This window comes from Mugil cephalus, chromosome 9 (genome assembly GCF_022458985.1).
Source record: "Mugil cephalus isolate CIBA_MC_2020 chromosome 9, CIBA_Mcephalus_1.1, whole genome shotgun sequence".
Lineage (NCBI taxonomy): Eukaryota > Metazoa > Chordata > Actinopteri > Mugiliformes > Mugilidae > Mugil > Mugil cephalus.
The window spans coordinates 8,130,641-8,151,333 of NC_061778.1; the positions used below are offsets into that span (position 1 = coordinate 8,130,641).

Genomic DNA, 20,693 nt, shown 5'->3' on the forward strand with positions numbered 1-20,693 from the left:
GCGCATATTTTCTGCATTTTATGTGTGAAATACCCAAATCTTGATCATTCTGCCTTGTGTAATCATAAACGGTCTCAGTTTATGACATCTTTACTCCATGATATTTCTTTCGTGACACTTCAGTCAGCTGAAATTGTGGAAAGGTGACTTTAAACTCAAATATATATATTATTAATATTTTTTCTTCATTTGAACTTTGAAACTTAGAAGTACTTTTATGAACTTCATGGGACTTCATTAAGAACATTCTCTTCATCTGCTTTGCTCCAGTCAGGTTTGACACGGGTGGGATCCCACATGGGTCTATTTTAGGTCCTCTTTAATTTTATCTTTTCAGGCTGATCAATGACATAAGAGGCAGCCATTACAGTTGCAGTGCCATAATCAGGTTCTTAAAAATCTGTCTTGAGATGAGATTAGTTCCCCACAACTCATATTAAAGCTCAGTGTGCAGCTTAGTGATGGTGACCACAAGATATTCATTATCTGGTTTTTAGTCACTGTTTGTGTAAATTTGATTGCATGCCTTTCTATATCTTTTGGAAAGAAACCTCACTTGAAACTTAATGGTATATGTGGACAGCAGAGAAACAATACAACTGCAGATGTGGAAATAGAGGAGTAGCAATAAACAATAAATACTATTTTTTTAGTAATTAGCTGGAAAATCAGTCAATAACTAAGGACTTTCTTCACATGTTTTGCTATAGTAAAGTTTGACACCTGTGGTGTTCTGCCTGGAACAACTTTAGGTCCTCTTTTGTTTTGTGTTTTCATGCTGGTGCTGCTCAAATCAGAGTAGAAACTCTTGCATAATGAAACTTTAAATCAAGTTCACGCTAATTCAAGTGCTCATAGCTGCAGTCCAATGAATCCTTATAATCGGTCTCAAACTGGGATTAAATAATCATCACAACTCCCGTTGTGATTGTCAACAAAAGATCCATCATCAGACTTTTGAACAATTTGTGCATGTGCATTTTCCATTTGATTACATGGTTTGATTTTTTTTTTTCTTTGTTGTTCTGTAATGACATTCACCTATAGCTTTGTATACCCTGTTCAGACCAGGTATAAGCATCTGTCCTGGTCCTGGATGATTCAATTACAAACACGCACACCATTTAGAGGTGACCACATTACTTTAGTTGCTTCTTTAACAGCCACATCCAAAGTAACTGTGCTGGTACTGTAAACACTGGCATGACTGATGATATAAGCGTTCACATCTTTCATGTGTTAGCAGCATAACAACAAGAATCCTGTATGTTAAACAAGATCGCCCGCTTTCTACGGTAATAACTCTTTCCATAAACACAACATAGCTCTCATTCCCCACAACTGGCCTCTCTGCAGTCCAGTTAGAGAAAAGACAGTGAACACCCTCCATACTGATGTACATTACCACCAGTAAAATGCAAACACACATTTATTCAGTGAAGAGTTTACTCACAACTTATGTGAATAGACATGTAGATAACTCTTTCTCATGTTTATTCCATTTTAATGATGATATGGAGTGATATAAAACTGACAGAGAAATCAAATTCACCCCTTCATCATCGTCTTTGTTCAGTCATATTCACAGTTTATACGTGTTAAAGTCTTTGTTTTCATTAATTAGCTCATGAAACAGTGAGCACTAGCCAATAAGGGGATTGCGGACATCTTTTTTTGCATGTCACCCAACCTCCTCTTTTCCCTTATGGCTTCTTAACTCTGTAAAAGCGCATGGCTGCCATCTATCTTCAGAAAAACATTATGTAGGCTGCAGGATGAAAATACACCACCAGATGGCAGCAAAACCTCATGTGTAGAACACACTAACAGAGGCAACTCTCTCCAAAAATCCTCCAGGAGGACACACCTCTCTGTGGAAGGTGTTGTTCAGACATGCTGGAACATTCCTGATCATTAATAAACCTGCAGTGGCTTTTATAGAAATCATTCAAGTACACTGCTTTCCATGAAATTCAAGTAAGGATCAATCAAATGCTCTTTTTATTTATAAATGAATGAGAATTCACGGTGAAATATGAACCATATAATTAATCTGCTTTTATCCACAGAGAGTAGACCTCTCTGTAACAAAACACCCTGCAGTTAGAGCGATAAATGCAATTTAATACTGCAGCTTCTGTTTCCTGGTCGCCTCCTCGCTGTGGTTATTTTAGCGTTGTGTGAGACAGGTTGATAACCTTTTGCTCCCATTGTTTTTTAAAAAAAATCACTATATCCTGTAATCCTGTAATTCTTCACAGATCACATATTCAAAGAGAAATACTTCCGCCATCAGATATAAAAGGTTTCATACAGGAGACTCTGCTGCTGTTGGTGTCTTGGGAAGGTCTTCCAATATCATACGATGTGTATGAGAGGGGGAATCTTTGTGTCTGACTCAGAGCTGAATCATATTGATCTGGGGCTTATTTTTCTTTCCCCTGAGGCCAGTTGAGAAACTGTGGTGTCTCAGTCGAGAAAATCTAGAGGTTAATTGATTTCCAGTGAGTGCATCATAAATGGTCAAACAAAAACAGGCCTGTCTTGAACTGGAAGATACTCAGTTTCATGGACAGCCATGAAAGTGGCACCGATGCTTCCAGAAAAAGTGTCAGTGTATACTGATTCCTGTAGTTTTAATACTTAATCAATTAGCTTTTGCCCATACTAAGTTTTCCTTCCAGTTGATCATACTGTAGGCGCTAAAGTCTGAACTATATAATTATCGTATGGGCAGCAGTAGCTGAGGATTGTATGATTGTTTGGTGGTGGTCGGAGAGGCCGTAGGCGGGTACATTTCTGTCAGCCTGCCCCAGGGCAACTGTTACCGAGGTAGTTTACCACCCCCAGGGTGTGACTGTGTGAGCAAATGAATAATGTATCCAATGTAAATGTCTTTGAGTGTCTATGATAAAGCACTACATAAATGCTGATGCATTATTATAATTATTATATTGCAGAAGAAGAAAAGATGTGCAAAGAGCAGAGAGAAGATACGTCTGTTTTGCATTTGTCTGCAACAGTTTTAGTTATAAACTGTCCAATCATTTTTAGGAATACCTTCACCTCACATTTCTTCATGACTGTTCAGTCTAGGATTTGGTCAAGTGACCGTGGAGCATGAATTGTTCACCTAAAAGACGGAAATAGAGCATATCTCTGAAGAATGGGTGGAGTTGATTTGGGCCAGAGTTGCAAACCATCACCAGACTCCAATATTCTCACATCCATTTTTCACTGTAGTTTTGACAAGCTGTTGCATCATTTTTTTCCCCAGTTTGCTTCCTTACATATGCCCTCCACTAACTGCTATAAATCTCTAACACTGATTCATCAGTACACATAACTTTATTTTATTAAAATACCTCTGTGTTTGATCAACCTAAGTGTTTTGTTCTTGTTTAGCCTCTATAAAAGGTGTTTTGAGACACTACTCATACTCATTTAACTCTTTTAAAAGGACGTTTTGGTCAGTTTTCTATCTCTCAGTGAACAAACCTTGACGAAGAGATCATCCTCCATTTGAGAGTAGATGTGTTTCCATTACAGTTTTTCACAAAATAAAAGCAATGTTTCTGGAATTTTGATAAAGTACATACAAATTTCGCTTTGTACATGTTTCCATTGAAAGTTGTTTTGCGAATGAGCTGTAACTTTCTGAAATTCTCGCCACGCAAGTCTTCGCTTTGAGGAAATGAACTTCAAATGAACTGGTTACATGAATCCCTGCGTCATTAGTGATGCTGGTGACGAGGAAATGCGAAAAAGCGTTTCCATTGTACTTTTGCGATTAACTTTTATATTGATATGTTTGAAAAACCACCTCAAGAGAGTGTAATTCCAGTGTAATTTGAGAGGTTGTTTTTTTTTTCAAAATGTAGTTGTTTGCATTACCAATTTTTATCTTGATATCTGGGTTTTGTGCATTTCTAGAGGTAATGGAAATACAAAGTGAAGTCTCACGTGACCAGAATTTCAGAAACATTGCTTTTATTTTGCAAAAAAATAATGGCAACACAGCTTATAATTCTCTGGCATCTGATTACTGGCCTATAACAATGCACAGCCTTCCATATTTCTTGTAGAGTTTACATATCAGAGCTTTTAAATGTTTCTAGGTGTTGGCCTTGTCTGGGTAGATCTAGATAAATGTCAAATGCTTGAAATGTCATGTGTCAAAATGGATCACTTAAAGATATGTAAGATAAAGATGTATCTGTGCTAAAACAACTTCCTCGCCCACAACTCCCTGCTACGTGGCTTGACAAACCTTCGCAGATTAAAGGCACATAATCCTCTTCATGCATAGCTTCATACCTGTGGTTCAATACCAGTTTCACTGACCTCCGCAGCACATTCCTGGACACTGACTGTCTACATATCTGCAGCTGACAGCATGGGAAATATGTCACTAAGCTGGTCTTAGGAGTGGCATATACACTTCAGGTCTCCTTAAGGTGCTCTTTTGTTGAGACACTATATCCCTGAGAATGAGCAAACCATTGTTTGTCACAGCTCATACCTCCCTCCATTCAACTTCATTTAAAAAACTGCAAATTGTAGGGGCAGCTTCAGTTACATGCAGATGACTGTTTGGGGTGATGTGTCATTATTTCAAACTGATGATGATAGTGGAGGTATGTGCTTCAGCACAGCACAGAGTGGGCTTTGTAACAGCACAAGGCATTTATTATCCCCACCGTGACAGAGAGGGGAAATGGTGCTAATGTAGCTCCCTTCCTGCTTATCTCAGACAAGGGGAAGGCGCTTCATAATCACCAGGTGTCTGGACGTAAGGCTGCGGGATCCGAAGCTCAAGACGCTGCTCTAATCGCATCTGTCTCACTGGTTGTCTCACATTTCACTTTACACTTCAGCTTCCTCGCATGACTGTGCAGCCGGATGTTTCACTGAAGACTTTTTTGAAATTATTATTCTATATTATTATTCTATTTGATTGGATATGATTAAGCTACTAGGCCATCTATCTATCTAGAAAAGCACAGATGATGTTCTCAATCAAAGGTAGTAAATTTGTTATCTAAAATGTTTGCCACTTTGCAGGGAGGAGGTCAAAGTTCAGACCAGAAACAGTAGAAATTAAATAAAGCCAGGCATTAAAGTATTCTTGGCTGAAGTATGTTCTTTCTTTGCTGCACAACTACTCAACTCAACTCCAGTTGGCTGATGTCAGAAATATGGCGCAACACTAGTGCAAAGACATTTCCATCTGCGAGTCACCTCATTAACACAGTGAGGAAACGCCTAGGACAGGAAGAAATTGTGTTATGTTTCCTATTATCATGTTGATTTTTTTTTCACACTTTTAGGATGTCAAACTTAAATAATTCGACTTTAGTTTAAATATCTACTAAACCACAAATACATGTGTCAGGAAGTGTTGCACTTTGTTTGCACGGTTTATTTTCACACTTCTGACTTATCTAAGTGTTATTTAACAAAAGCAAACCACCAATTTAACATACAGTTTGGCTACAAATCAAGACTGCTTGTTAAATACATTCTAAACGCATTTATTCATACAGTATATCGCAGGGGTGATTCTAGGGTCAGAGCTTTAGGGTTGCTGTAATTGTCAAAATGCTCTGTCACAAAGCTGTCATTTGGTCTAAAAACAAAGAAAAGAAATTGCATGTAAATGGGAAGATGAAGTGGGAACAATAAGTGCAAAGCAAATTCAAAGATATTAAGGTCACTAAAGATAGGCTACCCTGTCTAAGAGACATTATTCCATCCTTTGTCTCTCCTTTTGGACTGAACAGACCAGGCAGACAGGCTCTTAGTAAGATAACCCCCTGAATCCCACTGTATGTTAAAACTACATACTTTCTTGTCCTGTTTTTTTTTTTTTGTTTTTTTTTTTGGTCGTCATCCTATTGTAGGCAAGCCTAAAACAAACAAACAAACCAAAAAAAAAATGGTGTTTCAATTCTTATTTTTAGGGGTGCTGGGACAAAGATTTGGGGTGCTAAAAATGGGCTAGACATGCTTAATATATGCCATTCTGCCATCATTATAGCGATATTATTTTATTCTTTCTGTGTCTTTCTCTGATTGTCTCACCTGTGGCTGTAAGCGTAGATTCAAACACTTTTAAACGACCGTGTGTTATGAGTTCATTTCTCTGGGAGCTTTCCTCCAGTCAGTAGGCCTCTGGAAAATTTTCGCCCTTTTTGTCCCTCCTTCGCTACCGTAGCTGTGGGGTCGGGTTGCCTGGAGACGGCGGAACCGTTCGGTTATGGTTAGGAGCAGCAGCGATGGAGAAGTACGAGAAAATCAAAGTAGTTGGAAGAGGAGCTTTCGGGTAAACCTTACTTTACTCACACTTCTTTTAGGTTTTATGTAACATAAGTGTGTCTCTTTGAAAATACTAAACTGTCTGGATTGAGCCCAGGAAAGTCAAACTCCGCAATGTCTCCAAAAAAAAAGAAAAAAGAAAAAAAAAGTAACGGAATGTTTCTGCGCAGCCTGAAGAAGAAGACATGTCTGGAGAAGTAACGGAGCATTTGACTAAGTTTATACAAACTATTTAACGTTACAGATCTAACATATTGAAGAGCTCCAACCCCAAAACGTGTGTTTTTTTCTTTACTAAAGCCTCTTCAAGTTATTACATTGTTATATAACAGTAGTTACACTTTAGCTGTATGGTTAACGTTACAGCAGAACTTCACTTTAAAAATACTTTAAATAAAGTATTTACATCAAAAATGTATCTATATATAAATGTAGGTTACATTTGTCTTCGGAGAGTAGTTCATTAGTTCATCCCGTTTGTAGATTACGTTGTATATTTTAAGATAGATTAGGTAGATTTACAGAGATACTTTTGCATTTTTGTCTGTCAATCTACACTCAATCACATAAACATGATTTTACACCCTGGAGAGGTGGCAGGTTGTCTGTCACAGGCCTGACACAGACACACAAACAACCATTCACACTCTCATGCACACCTACAGGTTATTAGGAATCACTATTTAAAACTAAAACACTATTTAACAAGCATTTCTTTGGACCGTGGGACTGTGCCAGTACTTAACTTGAGTAATCTTAATCGCACAACATGTCATGTTGTTTGGGGAGTTTAGGGACTGAAGTGATCCTGAGCTCCCTAGTCTCTGTATTGATGGATGCTCACTGCTCCAAGTGTGCTATTTTTTTTTTTTTTTTTTTACAAATGAATGGACGTAATGATGAGAAGAAATTTCCCTACTGTGATCAAATAAGGGATACTATGCTGTGATTTCTCACGGCTTTCCTGTGTTGGCACGTCCCATCTCAGAATTTGCCTTAAAGGTTAATGCAACACCATACCCAAGTACATTTTTAACTCAAAAAAAAAAAAGGACTGAAGTATTTTACATTTCTATTTCACGTTTCTTTTTCCCTATATTGGCTGTTCCTCAGACCGAATATGATTTTTGTCTGTCAGAGTCTAGCCAGGGCTCCTTAAGCTAAATCTAAACTGCCACAAATCATCCTGCTATTCCTTTTCAAATCTCGTTTGTCTTCACTTTCCTCTCCTGTCAGGATTGTTCACCTGTGCCGCAGGCGCAGTGACGACGCCTTTGTGATCCTGAAAGAGATCCCAGTGGAGCAGATGTCACGAGACGAACGTCTGGCAGCTCAGAACGAGTGTCAGGTGCTGAAGCTGCTTAACCACCCGAATATTATAGAGTACTATGAGAACTTCCTGGAAGACAAGGCCCTCATGATAGCAATGGAATATGCTCCAGGTAAGCTCACTGTAATATCTGGTTACAAGACCCCCTTTTGTTCATTGTACAGACGTTTACTTTTCCCAGGATTTAGTGCTGTGTGCTGCTTCATAATCTTTCTGTTCCCATGTCAGTCCTGAGATGTTGTATATGGGAACATACAATATTATGTCTCAGAGTATGAGGTTGTGTTGTTACATGCAATGTAATCAGGTAACTGCAATGTGAATAATATAGATTACTATATCTAAGTCTAGAACCCAGAAATTGTGAAGCTTTTTCCTCTTGAGACTCTTAGAGGTCAGGACTGTATTTGTAAATTACCCTTTCTCATCCAGGTAGTTGCTTGTTTGGAAGTGGAACCATTACAAATTATTAATATACTGATAGTGGTTTTATATGAATACAAATGATTCTCATCATCAAACATGAAAGCTGTGGTGGTTTATTTTTGATGTCTTTCCCCACCTCTTTGTTTTATTCATTTGTTATTGTATGTCATGATAATCCTACTATTTTCATAGTCTTTTTTTAGTCCTCCTGTGTAAGTCTTCTCTTATTTAAAAGAGACATACTTTTACCTTTTTACATGTCAAACACACTTCATGTTACTTGGCTTTTATAGTCTCATGGATGGTGGCTGATGGAGACCGCAGAGTTCAGTTCTACTTTAAGTTCATACCTTGAAACAATAATCATTAGCTTATCCATCCAAGTTATCCATAACTTGGTTTCAAAAAGTCTGAAATGTGACAGATAAACATAAATATGATTATTTACATAGTTAGATGATCATATTGTGGATCTCCATTTCTTTGATGCCCACATTAACATTTCAACAGTTTATCAAGGCCTACTCTCAAATCCATCTCTAACTGGTTTTGATATCATCATCTCACTGCTGTTCAGACACTCAACTAATGAACGTAAATCATCTTTTTCTTTCCTTTCTTTTCATTTTCTTCATGCAGGTGGGACCTTGGCAGATTACATCCAGAAGCGCTGTAACTCCCTGCTGGATGAGGACACCATCCTGCACTTCTTTGTACAGATCCTGCTCGCTCTGTACCACGTGCACAACAAACTAATCCTGCACCGTGACCTCAAGACACAGAATATTCTTCTGGACAAGCACCAGATGATTGTCAAAATCGGTGACTTTGGCATCTCCAAAATCCTCGTCAGCAAGAGCAAAGCCTACACCGTGAGCTGATTTTAGAACTGCGTTAATTATAGAGTATAGGATATGTTGACTACATGTGCTAGCATGAATTAATTCCTCATTTTGTCACTCTAAAGGTGGTCGGGACGCCTTGCTACATCTCCCCTGAGCTGTGTGAAGGAAAGCCATATAACCAGAAGAGTGATATCTGGGCTTTGGGCTGTGTGCTGTATGAGCTGGCGAGCCTCAAGAGAGCCTTCGAGGCTGCTGTAACACAATGATTACTTTTTTGGATGTCATGATAATACTACATTTGTGTTAACTTTCTAAGTATTATTCCCACTGAATGTATAATACATCAACTCTTGCCATGCACAAAGGCAATGAAAACATCAGAGCTCCACCATGGGAGATCGTTTCAAAGAGTATTTCATATGAAACAGATTGCTGAGACTTTTGATTTTCTCACAAATCCATAATTCATACAAATCATTTTTACTTACACTCAAATCCATCTTCGCTGACAATTCCACAGTGATTTGACGATCTTAAAACATTCTTCGTTGGGCATGTTAGGAAATTTTATAGAGAGGGTTGTGAATTTTTCACGTATACCATCTCTTTCAGAATCTACCAGCCCTCGTCCTGAAGATCATGAGCGGCACCTTCGCTCCGATCTCAGACCGCTACAGCCCGGAACTCCGACAGCTCATCCTCAACATGCTCAACCTGGACCCGTCCAAACGGCCTCAGCTCAATGAAATAATGGCTCTCCCCATCTGCATCAGGCCTTTGCTTAATCTCTACACAGATATAGGCAATGTAAAAATGCGCAGGTGGGTGCTTTTGTGCATGAATGATGAGAGGATTTTTAAATCCAATTGGATGTTGCGATACATTAAATAAAAAAAACTCCACCACTTACCCTTTTCTTCTAGGATTGAGAAACCACTTTCCACTGTGCAGACTGGTTCTCAGGCTAGACCAGGAGGGAGGGTTCCTACCAACAGGTCCAGAGGTGATGCATGTAATATAGTTTGGCCACCTTATTGATTATAATGCTTGAGTTACAAAACACAGCTACTTTTTCTGAAACAGATGGATCAGTCGGATTAGGATCAGGGAAGTTGCATTCCCTCCCGCTGTCCTCAGTCTACACATGGGGAAGCGGCATTTCGGCACCTCTCCGCCTGCCAATGCTCAACACTGAGGTGCTTCAGGTGTCTCTGGGCCGCACTCAGAAAATGGGAGTCACCAAATCAGGACGTCTGATCACATGGGAGGCATGTATCCTTATCCTTTTATTTTTATTTTGCTTTTTTTCATTGTTTATAATGGATTACAAAGGATAAAGACTCCCTGCAACAGTTGCTGTAGAAGAGCATCTTGGATCTACAGTACACTACAGTTCTGGGTCTTGTTGAAGTTTCTTCTGTTACTCTCTAAATATAATGACAAGATATCCACTCCTGGGGCAGTACATTTTACATTTTTACATTTAACTAGTTGAAATATTGTTGGTTAATGTAGTTTGGAAGAGGAAGAAAGTCGCCACAAAGCCAAAAGTCTTTGTCCATTTTTTTGAATTCTAGTAAACTGTAGGGAATTTACCAAAAGAGACAAACTGGGTTTTAGGAGATCACACTAAACCTTGAACCTTTAGCACAATGTTTTCCGGGTATTTTCACTTGTTGTGACCATAATGAGACTTCTTAGACACCTCTAATAACCGTTTTGTTGTTGCAGGCTCCGTCTGTGGGGTCGGGTGAGGCCAGTCTTCCTGGTGTGGTGGAGCAGATGCAGCCTCAGTTCATTTCTCGCTTCCTTGAGGGTCAGTCCGGCGTCACCATCAAGTCCGTGTCCTGTGGCGACCTCTTCACCACCTGCATGACAGGTTGGTGGGCCGTTGTTCTTCGGACAGCGATCAAAAAGATCACAGTCAGTCAGTCTATCAAGGAGCTCCACTATAGGAAATCAATGTTTATTCTCTGCTTTCTGGGCCTGCACCCTCCAACCAACGGCTGTGAAACACTGAGGCAGCATATGAAAGTGTGGACACAGCCAGGTTTTTCTCCTGATAGTGTAAACCTCTCCATGCTTGCCTAGCAGTTTGAAAGTGCTGTTTTTCTTGAACTCAGACTGTGGTGCCCTGTTAGTCAGAGCTCTTCAATAGGCTGTCATCAGTCCGTCCAGCAGTGCACAGCAGATAACTGAGGATTAGCGACCCTTCCTCTCAGCTCAGTCTCCTCCCTTTCATCACTTCTCACTGTACCGATGCAGATTAGCTTCTCCCAGATAGCGATTAGAAGTATTCTGTTGGTCCACATAATAACACACCTACACTCATCGCCTAGTGTTGCCATGAATCCTGTTTTTTTTTTCTTTTTCATTTTGCAGACAGGGGCATTATCATGACATTCGGAAGTGGGAGCAATGGCTGTTTAGGACACGGCAACTTCAATGATGTAACACAGGTACATTCTCACAAGAAAACATCCGAATATGATGTTCAGAAACTCTGCTGGCAGTTTATTAAACTCACTTGACTGAAACTAATGCAGAACAATAAAAATGTCTGTAGTAAATATACGGCAGACTAAATATCAGAAATATGCAATAATTAAGTTTCTCATGCCGCTTCAACACATTTATTAATCTATTGCAACAAGCATTAATACATAAACTTCACATACTGCTGCTGAAGGGAGTTTTTTTTTTTTACACATTGACATATTGATCGTAATTATGATTTTTTTTTTAAGTAATAATAATGATAATAATAGTGATAAACTGGTTTTGCAGAATGAGATGTGGAATAGTAGATTAAGAGAGAGTGGTATGACACATCATATGGCAGGACCGTTGTGCCTCCACAGGTTTCCGATTAAAATCTTTAATGGCACTGGTGACGTTTCTTTTCTCTCTCTGTTTTTGTACTCAGCCCAAGATAGTGGAGGCACTCCTGGGCTATGAGCTCGTTCAGGTGTCCTGTGGCGCTTCCCATGTCCTCGCTGTGACCAATGAACGAGAAGTATTTGCCTGGGGAAGAGGAGACAATGGTACACTAACAGAACCACTTTTAAAACTCATTCGTCATATCTTGGTTTTCCTCTTCCCTGCGTTAGTTTGTGTCCCCCTGATTTATGGCAGCAGTAACACGGCCTGATTGTCTCTCTTAAAGGTCGCCTCGGGCTCGGCACCCAAGACACCCACAACTGTCCACAGCAGGTGTGTTTACCTGTGGAATTTGAGGCCCAGAGGGTGGTGTGTGGAGTCGATTGCTCCATGATTATCAGCACTCACCACAGCATTATGGCATGTGGAAGTAACAGGTAATTACTCTCTTTGTCAGCCAGAATGACTGAAATGAGTAAATTATGAGCAGGAAAACATGCCTCATTTCACATTTAAGGAGAAGTATCGATACTCTGAGACATGTGTAGCCTTTTATTTGTGAATACGGACATGTGGGATGGTGGCAGATTAAACGTTGAGATAGGAACTTTAATGGTGCACAACCTGTGAGGCAGCATTCTCCAAAAGTGACAAATACTTTTTCGTCACTGTTTCACTCACTCAGAGAATGTAGATGTGTGTGTAAGAAGGAGTGACTGCTGTAAAAACACCTGCGTGTTACAGACACGGAGTGAAGTCTTGTGACAATTCTAAATTTAAGAATTAGATTGAAATCGTGTGAAGATGACGCACTCATATCTGTGACTGCAAAAGCACCAAATATTGCTGCAGCCAAACTCACAGATTTCTTTCACAATGTGGAACACTGCCTTGATACTTCTTTTCAGAATTTTAGGAAACCTGTCACAGTGTGCTCCTTGGTTAGAAAGCTCCCAACCTTAAATAGACCTAGAGACAGGAGTATTCTGTCAATAGTTTGGATTTAAAAGTTGGGCTGGGCTCCAGTATTCAGACTTCGAATCTTACCATTTCATACAGTTCTCTCATTAATCCACGCTACAAATGCATAACTTCTTGGTTTCAGGCGCCAGACTCCAGTTTATAATCAATCACAAGCTCTGGCCAAGAAACCACAAGGATTTTATCATTGTAACATTGTAACATTGTAACTAGACTTCCGCCTTGTGCTCCTTGTGTCAGCACCCAGAATACATGATCGCAAGAAAGGATTTAAATGTTGTAAAACACAAACTGCATTTTCAGTTAGTTTAATTAAATCAAATCAAAGTTTAAAGCAGATTCAGGATTTTTAACTTATGGCTTATGGTTAACTTGTGGCTGTAAACAATACAGGAGTTTTATTTGTCCCTTTACTTGGGTTGATTTGATTATTTATTTTCTCTAACTTTATCATCAGAAAGGGACAATTATAAATCTGGGTCACTTTATAATTAAAGTTTACGTCTACAAAGTCTTAAATAAAATCAGGTCATTCTGGTTAGTCACTACTTATACCTATGAGCTCATGTTAAATGTGTTTCAAACTAATATTATTTGTTCCTTTGTTGCAGGCTGCTGACATTGCTTTTATGATTGATTGATTGATTGATTTATTGTAAACAGTAATATGTATTTTTATGTTTGCCTACTGAGGCCCATCAATCATAGTAATTATCTTGGGCTATTAACACATAACTAACTAAAAAATAAATGGAATGAGAAAAAAAAAAGTTAACGAGACCTGTAACAGTGTGTAAGGATTTAGTGTTTGTTTTGGTTTTATCATGGTCAGATTCAACAAGCTTGGCCTGGATAAGATCACAGCTGGAGAGGAACCAAATCCCTTGAACCAAGTGGAAGAAGATCACTCTTACTCTCCAGTTCAGTCAGCCCCACTGAACAACGAGAAGATTGTTTACATTGACATTGGGACGGCCCACTCTGTCGCTGTTACAGGTAAAAATAAAAAGTGAATCATCCTATTATTGCATCGTACCACACTTGAAGCAAACTAGTTCATAGCCATGAGTGTGATACCGTAATAGTATTAAACGGAAAAGGGGCGCAGTAGTTTTCTGTGGATGCATCTTCTTGCAGCATCAGTTTTAATGGGAACCAAGAATCCTGCGTGGGTCTGAGGATGTTTATTAATACTGTTAACTACATCAGACTTATGAAAGAAAATCTGCTGGTAAAATTAATCTCTGACATGTTAAATGTCTTTAATTAAGCTAATTGGCTAATGCTAAATGTGTTAAATTATATATAACATAGAAGGGAGGTATTGGTTGGATTAGTTAGGTTCTACTTTAATTTTCTTGCTTTGCGTCTCCCACGGTTTCATTGTGCAGAGAGGGGTCAATGTTTCACCTTCGGCAGCAACCAGCACGGACAGATGGGCTGCAGCTCCCGTCGTAGCAGCCGTGTCCCCTACCTGGTCCCCAGCTTACAGGGCATCACCATGGCTGCCTGTGGCGACGCCTTCACGTTAGCTATCGGATCTGGTGAGTAGAAAGGAGCAGATGTCATGCTGTATGCTGATCCTCTCTGTTTTTAAAGGCCCCATATGTCTGCACGTGTTTGATTGATTGTTCTGGCTGCTTAGGCCTAGTTCACCGGATTACTGGAATGAATAAGAACGGGAAACATGCACAGACCTTAAAACGCTGTCAGACCAAAATTTTTCTCCTGCCATTAATATTTTTTAAACTATGTGAGCAACATCAGCAGAATGACAAGTAAACTCACCCAACTCCTATGAACATCTACGGACAATTTACAGTTACCAGTTAACCTAGCAAGTTTTCAAACCGTGGTGTTTTCATTCATTTAACTTTAAAAAATGGATGCAAAATTCCACGAAAAACCTTTCATACATAAGTTATGTCATGCTTTAAATATACATAGATGACCAATGTACAGCTCTGAGAGTCAGTCTGAGATATTCCTCACTCAGAAAGGTTTGTAAACACAGCAGAGTTCATCTAAACTTTGAGTAGATTCATTATCCCCTGGGTACCTGTGGTTTAAGCTACTGTGTTCAAAAAAGCAGATTCTGGGAACACTGAATATTTTTTAATGAGAGTCACTCAGTTTCAAACCATCATAGTGAGTATCTCTGCGACCACACAATACTTTTGTAACTTAAACTCCTAAACAAAGCTGATTGAAAATGGTTGATTTCAGGTCTCTGCTTTGAATGTTTGTATCTAACAGCTGCATGAAATATATGGGACGCTTGGAAAAACAGTTACATAAACAGAAATATACTATAGAGGAGTTTTAGCTAATGGGAAACTATTAAATTGTCTCTTTAAACACACTTGTAACAAAATGGTAACAGATGTATATGTGTGTGTGTGTGCGTTTTGTTCTTAGACGGTAAAATGGTAAAAATGTCACATTGTGCCAGTGATTGGCTCCCCAGGGAGAAGCCTGCCTGTAGTTTTCTTTGTTGAGGGAAGGCTTTGTTTGGCTCTGACTTCCTACAGGTAGAGCCATTGTGCTGCCACTGCAGGAGAGTCAAGAGCTGTCTGTTAAAAGATTTCTGTGGATTAAGGCCGTTGCTTCTCTCTGAATTCGGTGACCAGCTTCTTCCTTTTCTGCAGAAGGAGAGGTGTACACGTGGGGTAAGGGTGCCCGCGGCCGCCTCGGAAGGAAGGAGGAGGACTCTGGGATACCGAAGGCGGTGCTGCTCGACGAGAGTCACCCGTTCACCGTGACATCCGTGGCCTGTTGTCATGGCAACACCCTGCTGGCAGTGAAGCGTAATATTTCACTTATTACCCTCTGTTAACAAACACTGAGAGATGTCGGGATGTGGCGAGGTCTAACTAATCCCCAGGTGAAAGACGGGATGAACTCGAGACAAGCCTCTGATAACGATGCATGTTTTGTCTGTCTGCAGTTGTTAATAGACCCATTTGTGAGTTTAGAAACCAAACACATCATGCACGTCGTTAAGAAGCTTGTCGAGACACAGCTGGCATGTTCATGTCATAGTTTGTATTAAGGAACTACTTTCATTTCTCTTACGCTTGATCAGAAGGCTTCTGTCTGTATAACAGAAGTAATAATTAAGTCCAATTGTGCATTTCTGCTATTCATTAAATAACGTGAATGATATCATCATGGAGCTCTTAGTGAGAGGAGAAAAAAACAAAAATATAAAAAGTGACTGTGCAAAAAGCACAGTGAGGGTGGGGATTACGACACTGGGCACTGGAAAATAGCTGCAGAATTAAAGTTTACATATTTAACAGAGTAAATGTTGGTAATCCTGACTGCAGGGCTGCTGTTTAAATGTCTACTCTGACACGAAACATGTTGCAAATACATGAAGACCAACAACTGGGAGAGGCTTAGATGATTGTTACTCAACATATCCAGCAGCAATAGTAGTTTTTATTTTATATCTCTTCTACCTCAGCTTCTCAGGCAAATGAACAGGTAAAGAAATGAAAAGCAGATGTAAAACATGCTGGTGCATCTTAACACTTACAGACAATTATAACAGTCCCATGTTTAAAATGATCCTTTCTGTGCAGCACTGAAGCTCAAAAACTAAATTTTACGTCTTAACAAAACAGCCACACAGTCTGACCGATTAGAGCTCTAATAAGTTTCACTGTGTATTTTTACGTAACGTACTCAAACATGCATGGAGAAGGAAGACTTCCTTGCAGAGCTTGGGATGCTGGTGTCATTACAGATAAACGTTTCTATAAATAGGTTCCAGTTTTGTTTGTCTTGAGCAGATGCATGTGATGCAGTAGACACGTCTAGCCAGTGTTTCATAATGTTCAGCTGATCAACACGTGTTGATAACATATCAGGAAACACAAATGAAGTTAGACCTGAAGGGTGTACACAATGATGACTAACCATCTTTAATCTGTGGCAGTGAGTTAAAGCCGCAAGCTGAAGTTTTCAGAGAGCTAATCTTTGTTGTCCAAAAAGACTCAATTGTGGCAGAGATGCTAAATGCTGCTGAACGCACTGCTAAAATGCAGTTGTAGTCCATTAATTTCCAATATTTTTTAAGTTTTTAAATTTTTGCACATGTGAAAATACAGTAAAAGGGGTGGATGACATGCCACAAAGGTCTGGATAGAAATCAAACATATACATAGTGACTCCCTCATTAAGAAGGTGTAACTGGAAACATCATCGTGTCATATTATTAATACATCATGGAAAGCTTGTATTGATATTTAATTAGTCAGCAGCCTTTATGGGCCTTGTTACTGGCACGATTGAATTATTGGCCTAAAATGAGAAACGTGCTGACAGTCAGTTTAACCAGTTGATTAATCTGCATGTGCACATTTGCCAGTTCATTGGGTACAGTGGGGGAAAACAAATGTATTCTAATATAACAGTCCTCCACTAAATCCCCCTTCACGACTGTCATCGTGTTCAGCTTAACCGTCATAATTAAACTCTATGGTCATTTTAGAGGATGTACTTTGTGTTGCTGTTTTTCTGTGTTGAATTAAACAGAAGTGTTTCTGTTATTTAGTTTAGCCCAGTGACTAAAATTGTGTTGCCAAAATAATACAAACAATATTTCAAACAAATGCTCAATACTATAACCTTCATGAAGTCAAGATTTAGAGCATGACTGTTACATTAGACTGAATTTGTTTTCTCTCGTGTACCCAATGAAATGAACTGTCAAATATATTCCGTTTGCTGTCGTGTACATAGTAGAAAAGACAGAGTTAATAAAAGGGAACGTATTCTGTGAATCATCTAATTCAGATTTTGACTACAAATTTCAGCTGCTGTCTCCTTCTTGTTCCAGCTCTACTCGAGGATCCTGTCCCGAGATGATCTTGTCCCGAATGCTAACCACCCTGCAGCCGTCGTAAAACCCAGCGGTGGCCTGAGGAGCAGGACAGCTTCCTTCCAGAGACCCATCTGTGCCTCAGTTGAAAGATTTCCTTTCACTCTGCAGCTGCAGCCTCAGATTTTCACTCTCGTGGTTTGATATCACAGACTGCAACACAGAGAAGTTCACAACCTGTCCGTGGCAACAGGTGTATCTCTGCAGATCATTTAAAGGTAGTGTTGCAACACTGATACTGAAGCTGGATAACAGGAAGCCACGCTCTCTTGTGACGAACTATTGTCCTTCCTCACGTGTAACGTTAGCACAGTGAACCGCGGCAGGCCGGCAAAAGTCAAACTGGTTTGAGCTCTTAAGCAAGTGGTGATTGAGTTGTAAAGAATGAAACCACTTGAGCGTTGAGCATTCAAAGAACACGTTAATCTTGGTCACATCGTCAGTGGTCACTTTGTGCTTTATTGGATTAGTCCTCCTATACAGCAGTGTACAAAACAGATAACGACTGAACTGCTGAGTCTGAAATCACTTCCTCGTTCACTCACTCTCTTTCTAACAAACACTCAGCAGTAAAAAGAGATTTTAGACTCATTATTCTGCTTCATCGCTGACTGTAGTAGGAAGTAGTGTACATGCAGTCAATTGTGCTGGTTTAAATCTGTTTTAGGAATCTTTAATGGGAAGAACAGCGCAAATATTTTCACAATTCGGACTCACACAAAATGGTAGACGGTGAACAAAGTGAACGACATAGCAAACAGGGAGTGATTCCAGGCACTGCCTTCATACTTTTGTTAAAACGTGACACGTGTTGCTAACATGTCGTGGTGATATATGTTCAGTAAACTGTGACCAAAGACAAAAACATCCAGAAAGTCGAGCAGGAAGGCTGCCAGTAAGGCGTGAACAAGTTTAGGTTTGCTTTAGGTTTCATCATATACTAGACGGCCTCTTCCCTCTTCCCAGTGTAGAAATACATAGATCAGCCATAAAATTATGACCACCTTTCCGAATATTGTGTAGTTCCCCTTTTTGTCACCAAAACAGCCTTGAACCATCATAACAAGGACTCCACTTAGACCTCTTAAAGTCTACTGTGGTGTCTGGCACCAAGACTGTTAGTAGCAGATCCTTTAAGTCCTGCATCTTGATGAACTACTTGTTTTGTTCCTCAAACCAAGACCCCACAGACAGACGTACAGGCGTACATGGTCTGTAGCAGCACTTAGCTCTGGGGTAGGTGTCAAAATAGCATCCACATGAATGGCAGGACCCAAGTATCCCAGCAGAACACTGCCCAAAGCATCACATTGCATCTGCCGGCTTGTCTTTTTCCCATAACGCTTCTTACTGCCATGCGGTACCCAACCGAGCAACATACACATACTAGACCTGTTCTAGTGTGTTCTGATGCTCGTGTGTACATATGTAAGAGCTTCTGGAGCTACATTTTCTAGGATAGGACCATATGGCTCAGCCTTCACTTCCCACCGATATCAGTGATCCTTGTGCCACCCATGACCCTATTGATGGTTCACGTCTTTTCTGTCCTTGGACCACTTTTGATATGACCACTGAAGACTGAGACCACCCCACAAGTGCTGCAGTTTTGGTGATGCTGCATGATCTGGTCCGTGTCAGAGTCAAATCCTTCCACTTGTCCATTTTTCTTGCTTCCATCATCGACTTTGAGGAAACATATTCACTTGCTGCCGGATATATCACATCCTCTGACAGGTGCTATGATAACCAGATAATCAGTGTTATTCACCTGTCAGTGGTCATAATGTTATGGCTGATCAGTGTAGCACAAGTAAAAGAGCTGCACTCAGTTTTTTACTCAAATGAAAGATATATAAAATTAACTTTAAATTTTGTAATGAAGGGAAATTCATTCAGAATTTGTTTTCTCTAAGTAACAGAAGTAAAAGTTTTGCATGGTGGCTTTAATTTGAAGTTCTTGTATATGACTATATTAATAATGTTACAACAGTTTTCAAACCAGCTACAGTGTTCTTTACAGAATAGAAAAGAAAGCATGAGACAAGTAAAATAGAAGCAATAAAACAAGAACTAATCCACAAAATCTTTCCTGTAAAGGTCAGTTTTGAATCTCCCTTAATAAATCCACAGATCATTATTTATTTAAGCTAGCAAATAATGTAGGGATGACAACTGTATGATGTATAAAGTACAGAAATAGAAATACAATTTTAACACTGCTGAAAGTGTGAATTAATATCTTTGTGTATTATAATGTTTGCATTTAATTATCTTTTTCTCACTGTGATATTTTCTACTGCTAAAGCTTTTATTGGTAAAACAAAAAAAGAAAGATGTATATCCACAATAAAAGCTTTAACATGACAATGCAAGATACTAAGATACTAAAATAAGATACTAAAGATACTAAACATTTAAAGGATATGAAGATGTGTTACCTGCTTTGCTTAAAATTAGTATTTATGTTGAATCATGAGTCTTATCTATAAAATGAATGTGATTTTTTAATGTGATGACCTGATATATAATAACCTTCTCAGTGGCCGTATGGTCGTCTCTGCTCATCTCCTCTACATCAGCCTCAGATTAATCAGCAGCCCGTGTCATTATTAGCAGGATTTTTTCAGTAATTGATTCTTCTCGGAGGACACTGCTCAGCTGCTATTGTTGTCCTGTATGATGATGTAATGGTGATGTAATCCGGTGGCAACACAGCAGGTGAAACATGATCCAGATGTGGGCATGCGCGCTGCGTTGCCACTGTGAAAAGTGACGTCCAGCTGTTTACTATTTAATGAGTGTAAGAAGTAAGGCCATATTTGTTTTGTTTTGTGAATATATGGAATGGTTTTAACATAAAACACAGATAATAATGTTATTTTTTTTATGTTGCATCACCGCCAGAGGGCATCTGTCACCTCTGAGTGCTCTGCAGGCTTCTCTGTTAGATTTGTTTCAATTTAATTTATTGATTTTTTTATTATTATTATTATCTTCACCTGAGATCTCTGTAATTTCAAGC

General features: G+C 39.4%; 1 protein-coding gene across 1 annotated transcript; it reads left to right on the top strand.

Annotated features, from left to right (window-relative positions):
* The first annotated feature begins 6,182 nt into the window (after positions 1–6,182).
* Positions 6,183–20,507, top strand: nek8 (NIMA-related kinase 8). The gene is made up of 15 exons (XM_047594324.1): positions 6,183–6,325; positions 7,555–7,760; positions 8,714–8,946; positions 9,042–9,173; positions 9,532–9,740; positions 9,843–9,922; positions 10,003–10,187; positions 10,651–10,798; positions 11,302–11,378; positions 11,846–11,963; positions 12,086–12,236; positions 13,613–13,776; positions 14,172–14,324; positions 15,429–15,587; positions 17,627–20,507. The coding sequence occupies exons 1-15, from the start codon at positions 6,279–6,281 to the stop codon at positions 17,653–17,655; spliced, it is 2,091 nt and encodes a 696-aa protein (XP_047450280.1). The 5' UTR covers positions 6,183–6,278; the 3' UTR covers positions 17,656–20,507.
* Positions 20,508–20,693: the final 186 nt, after the last annotated feature.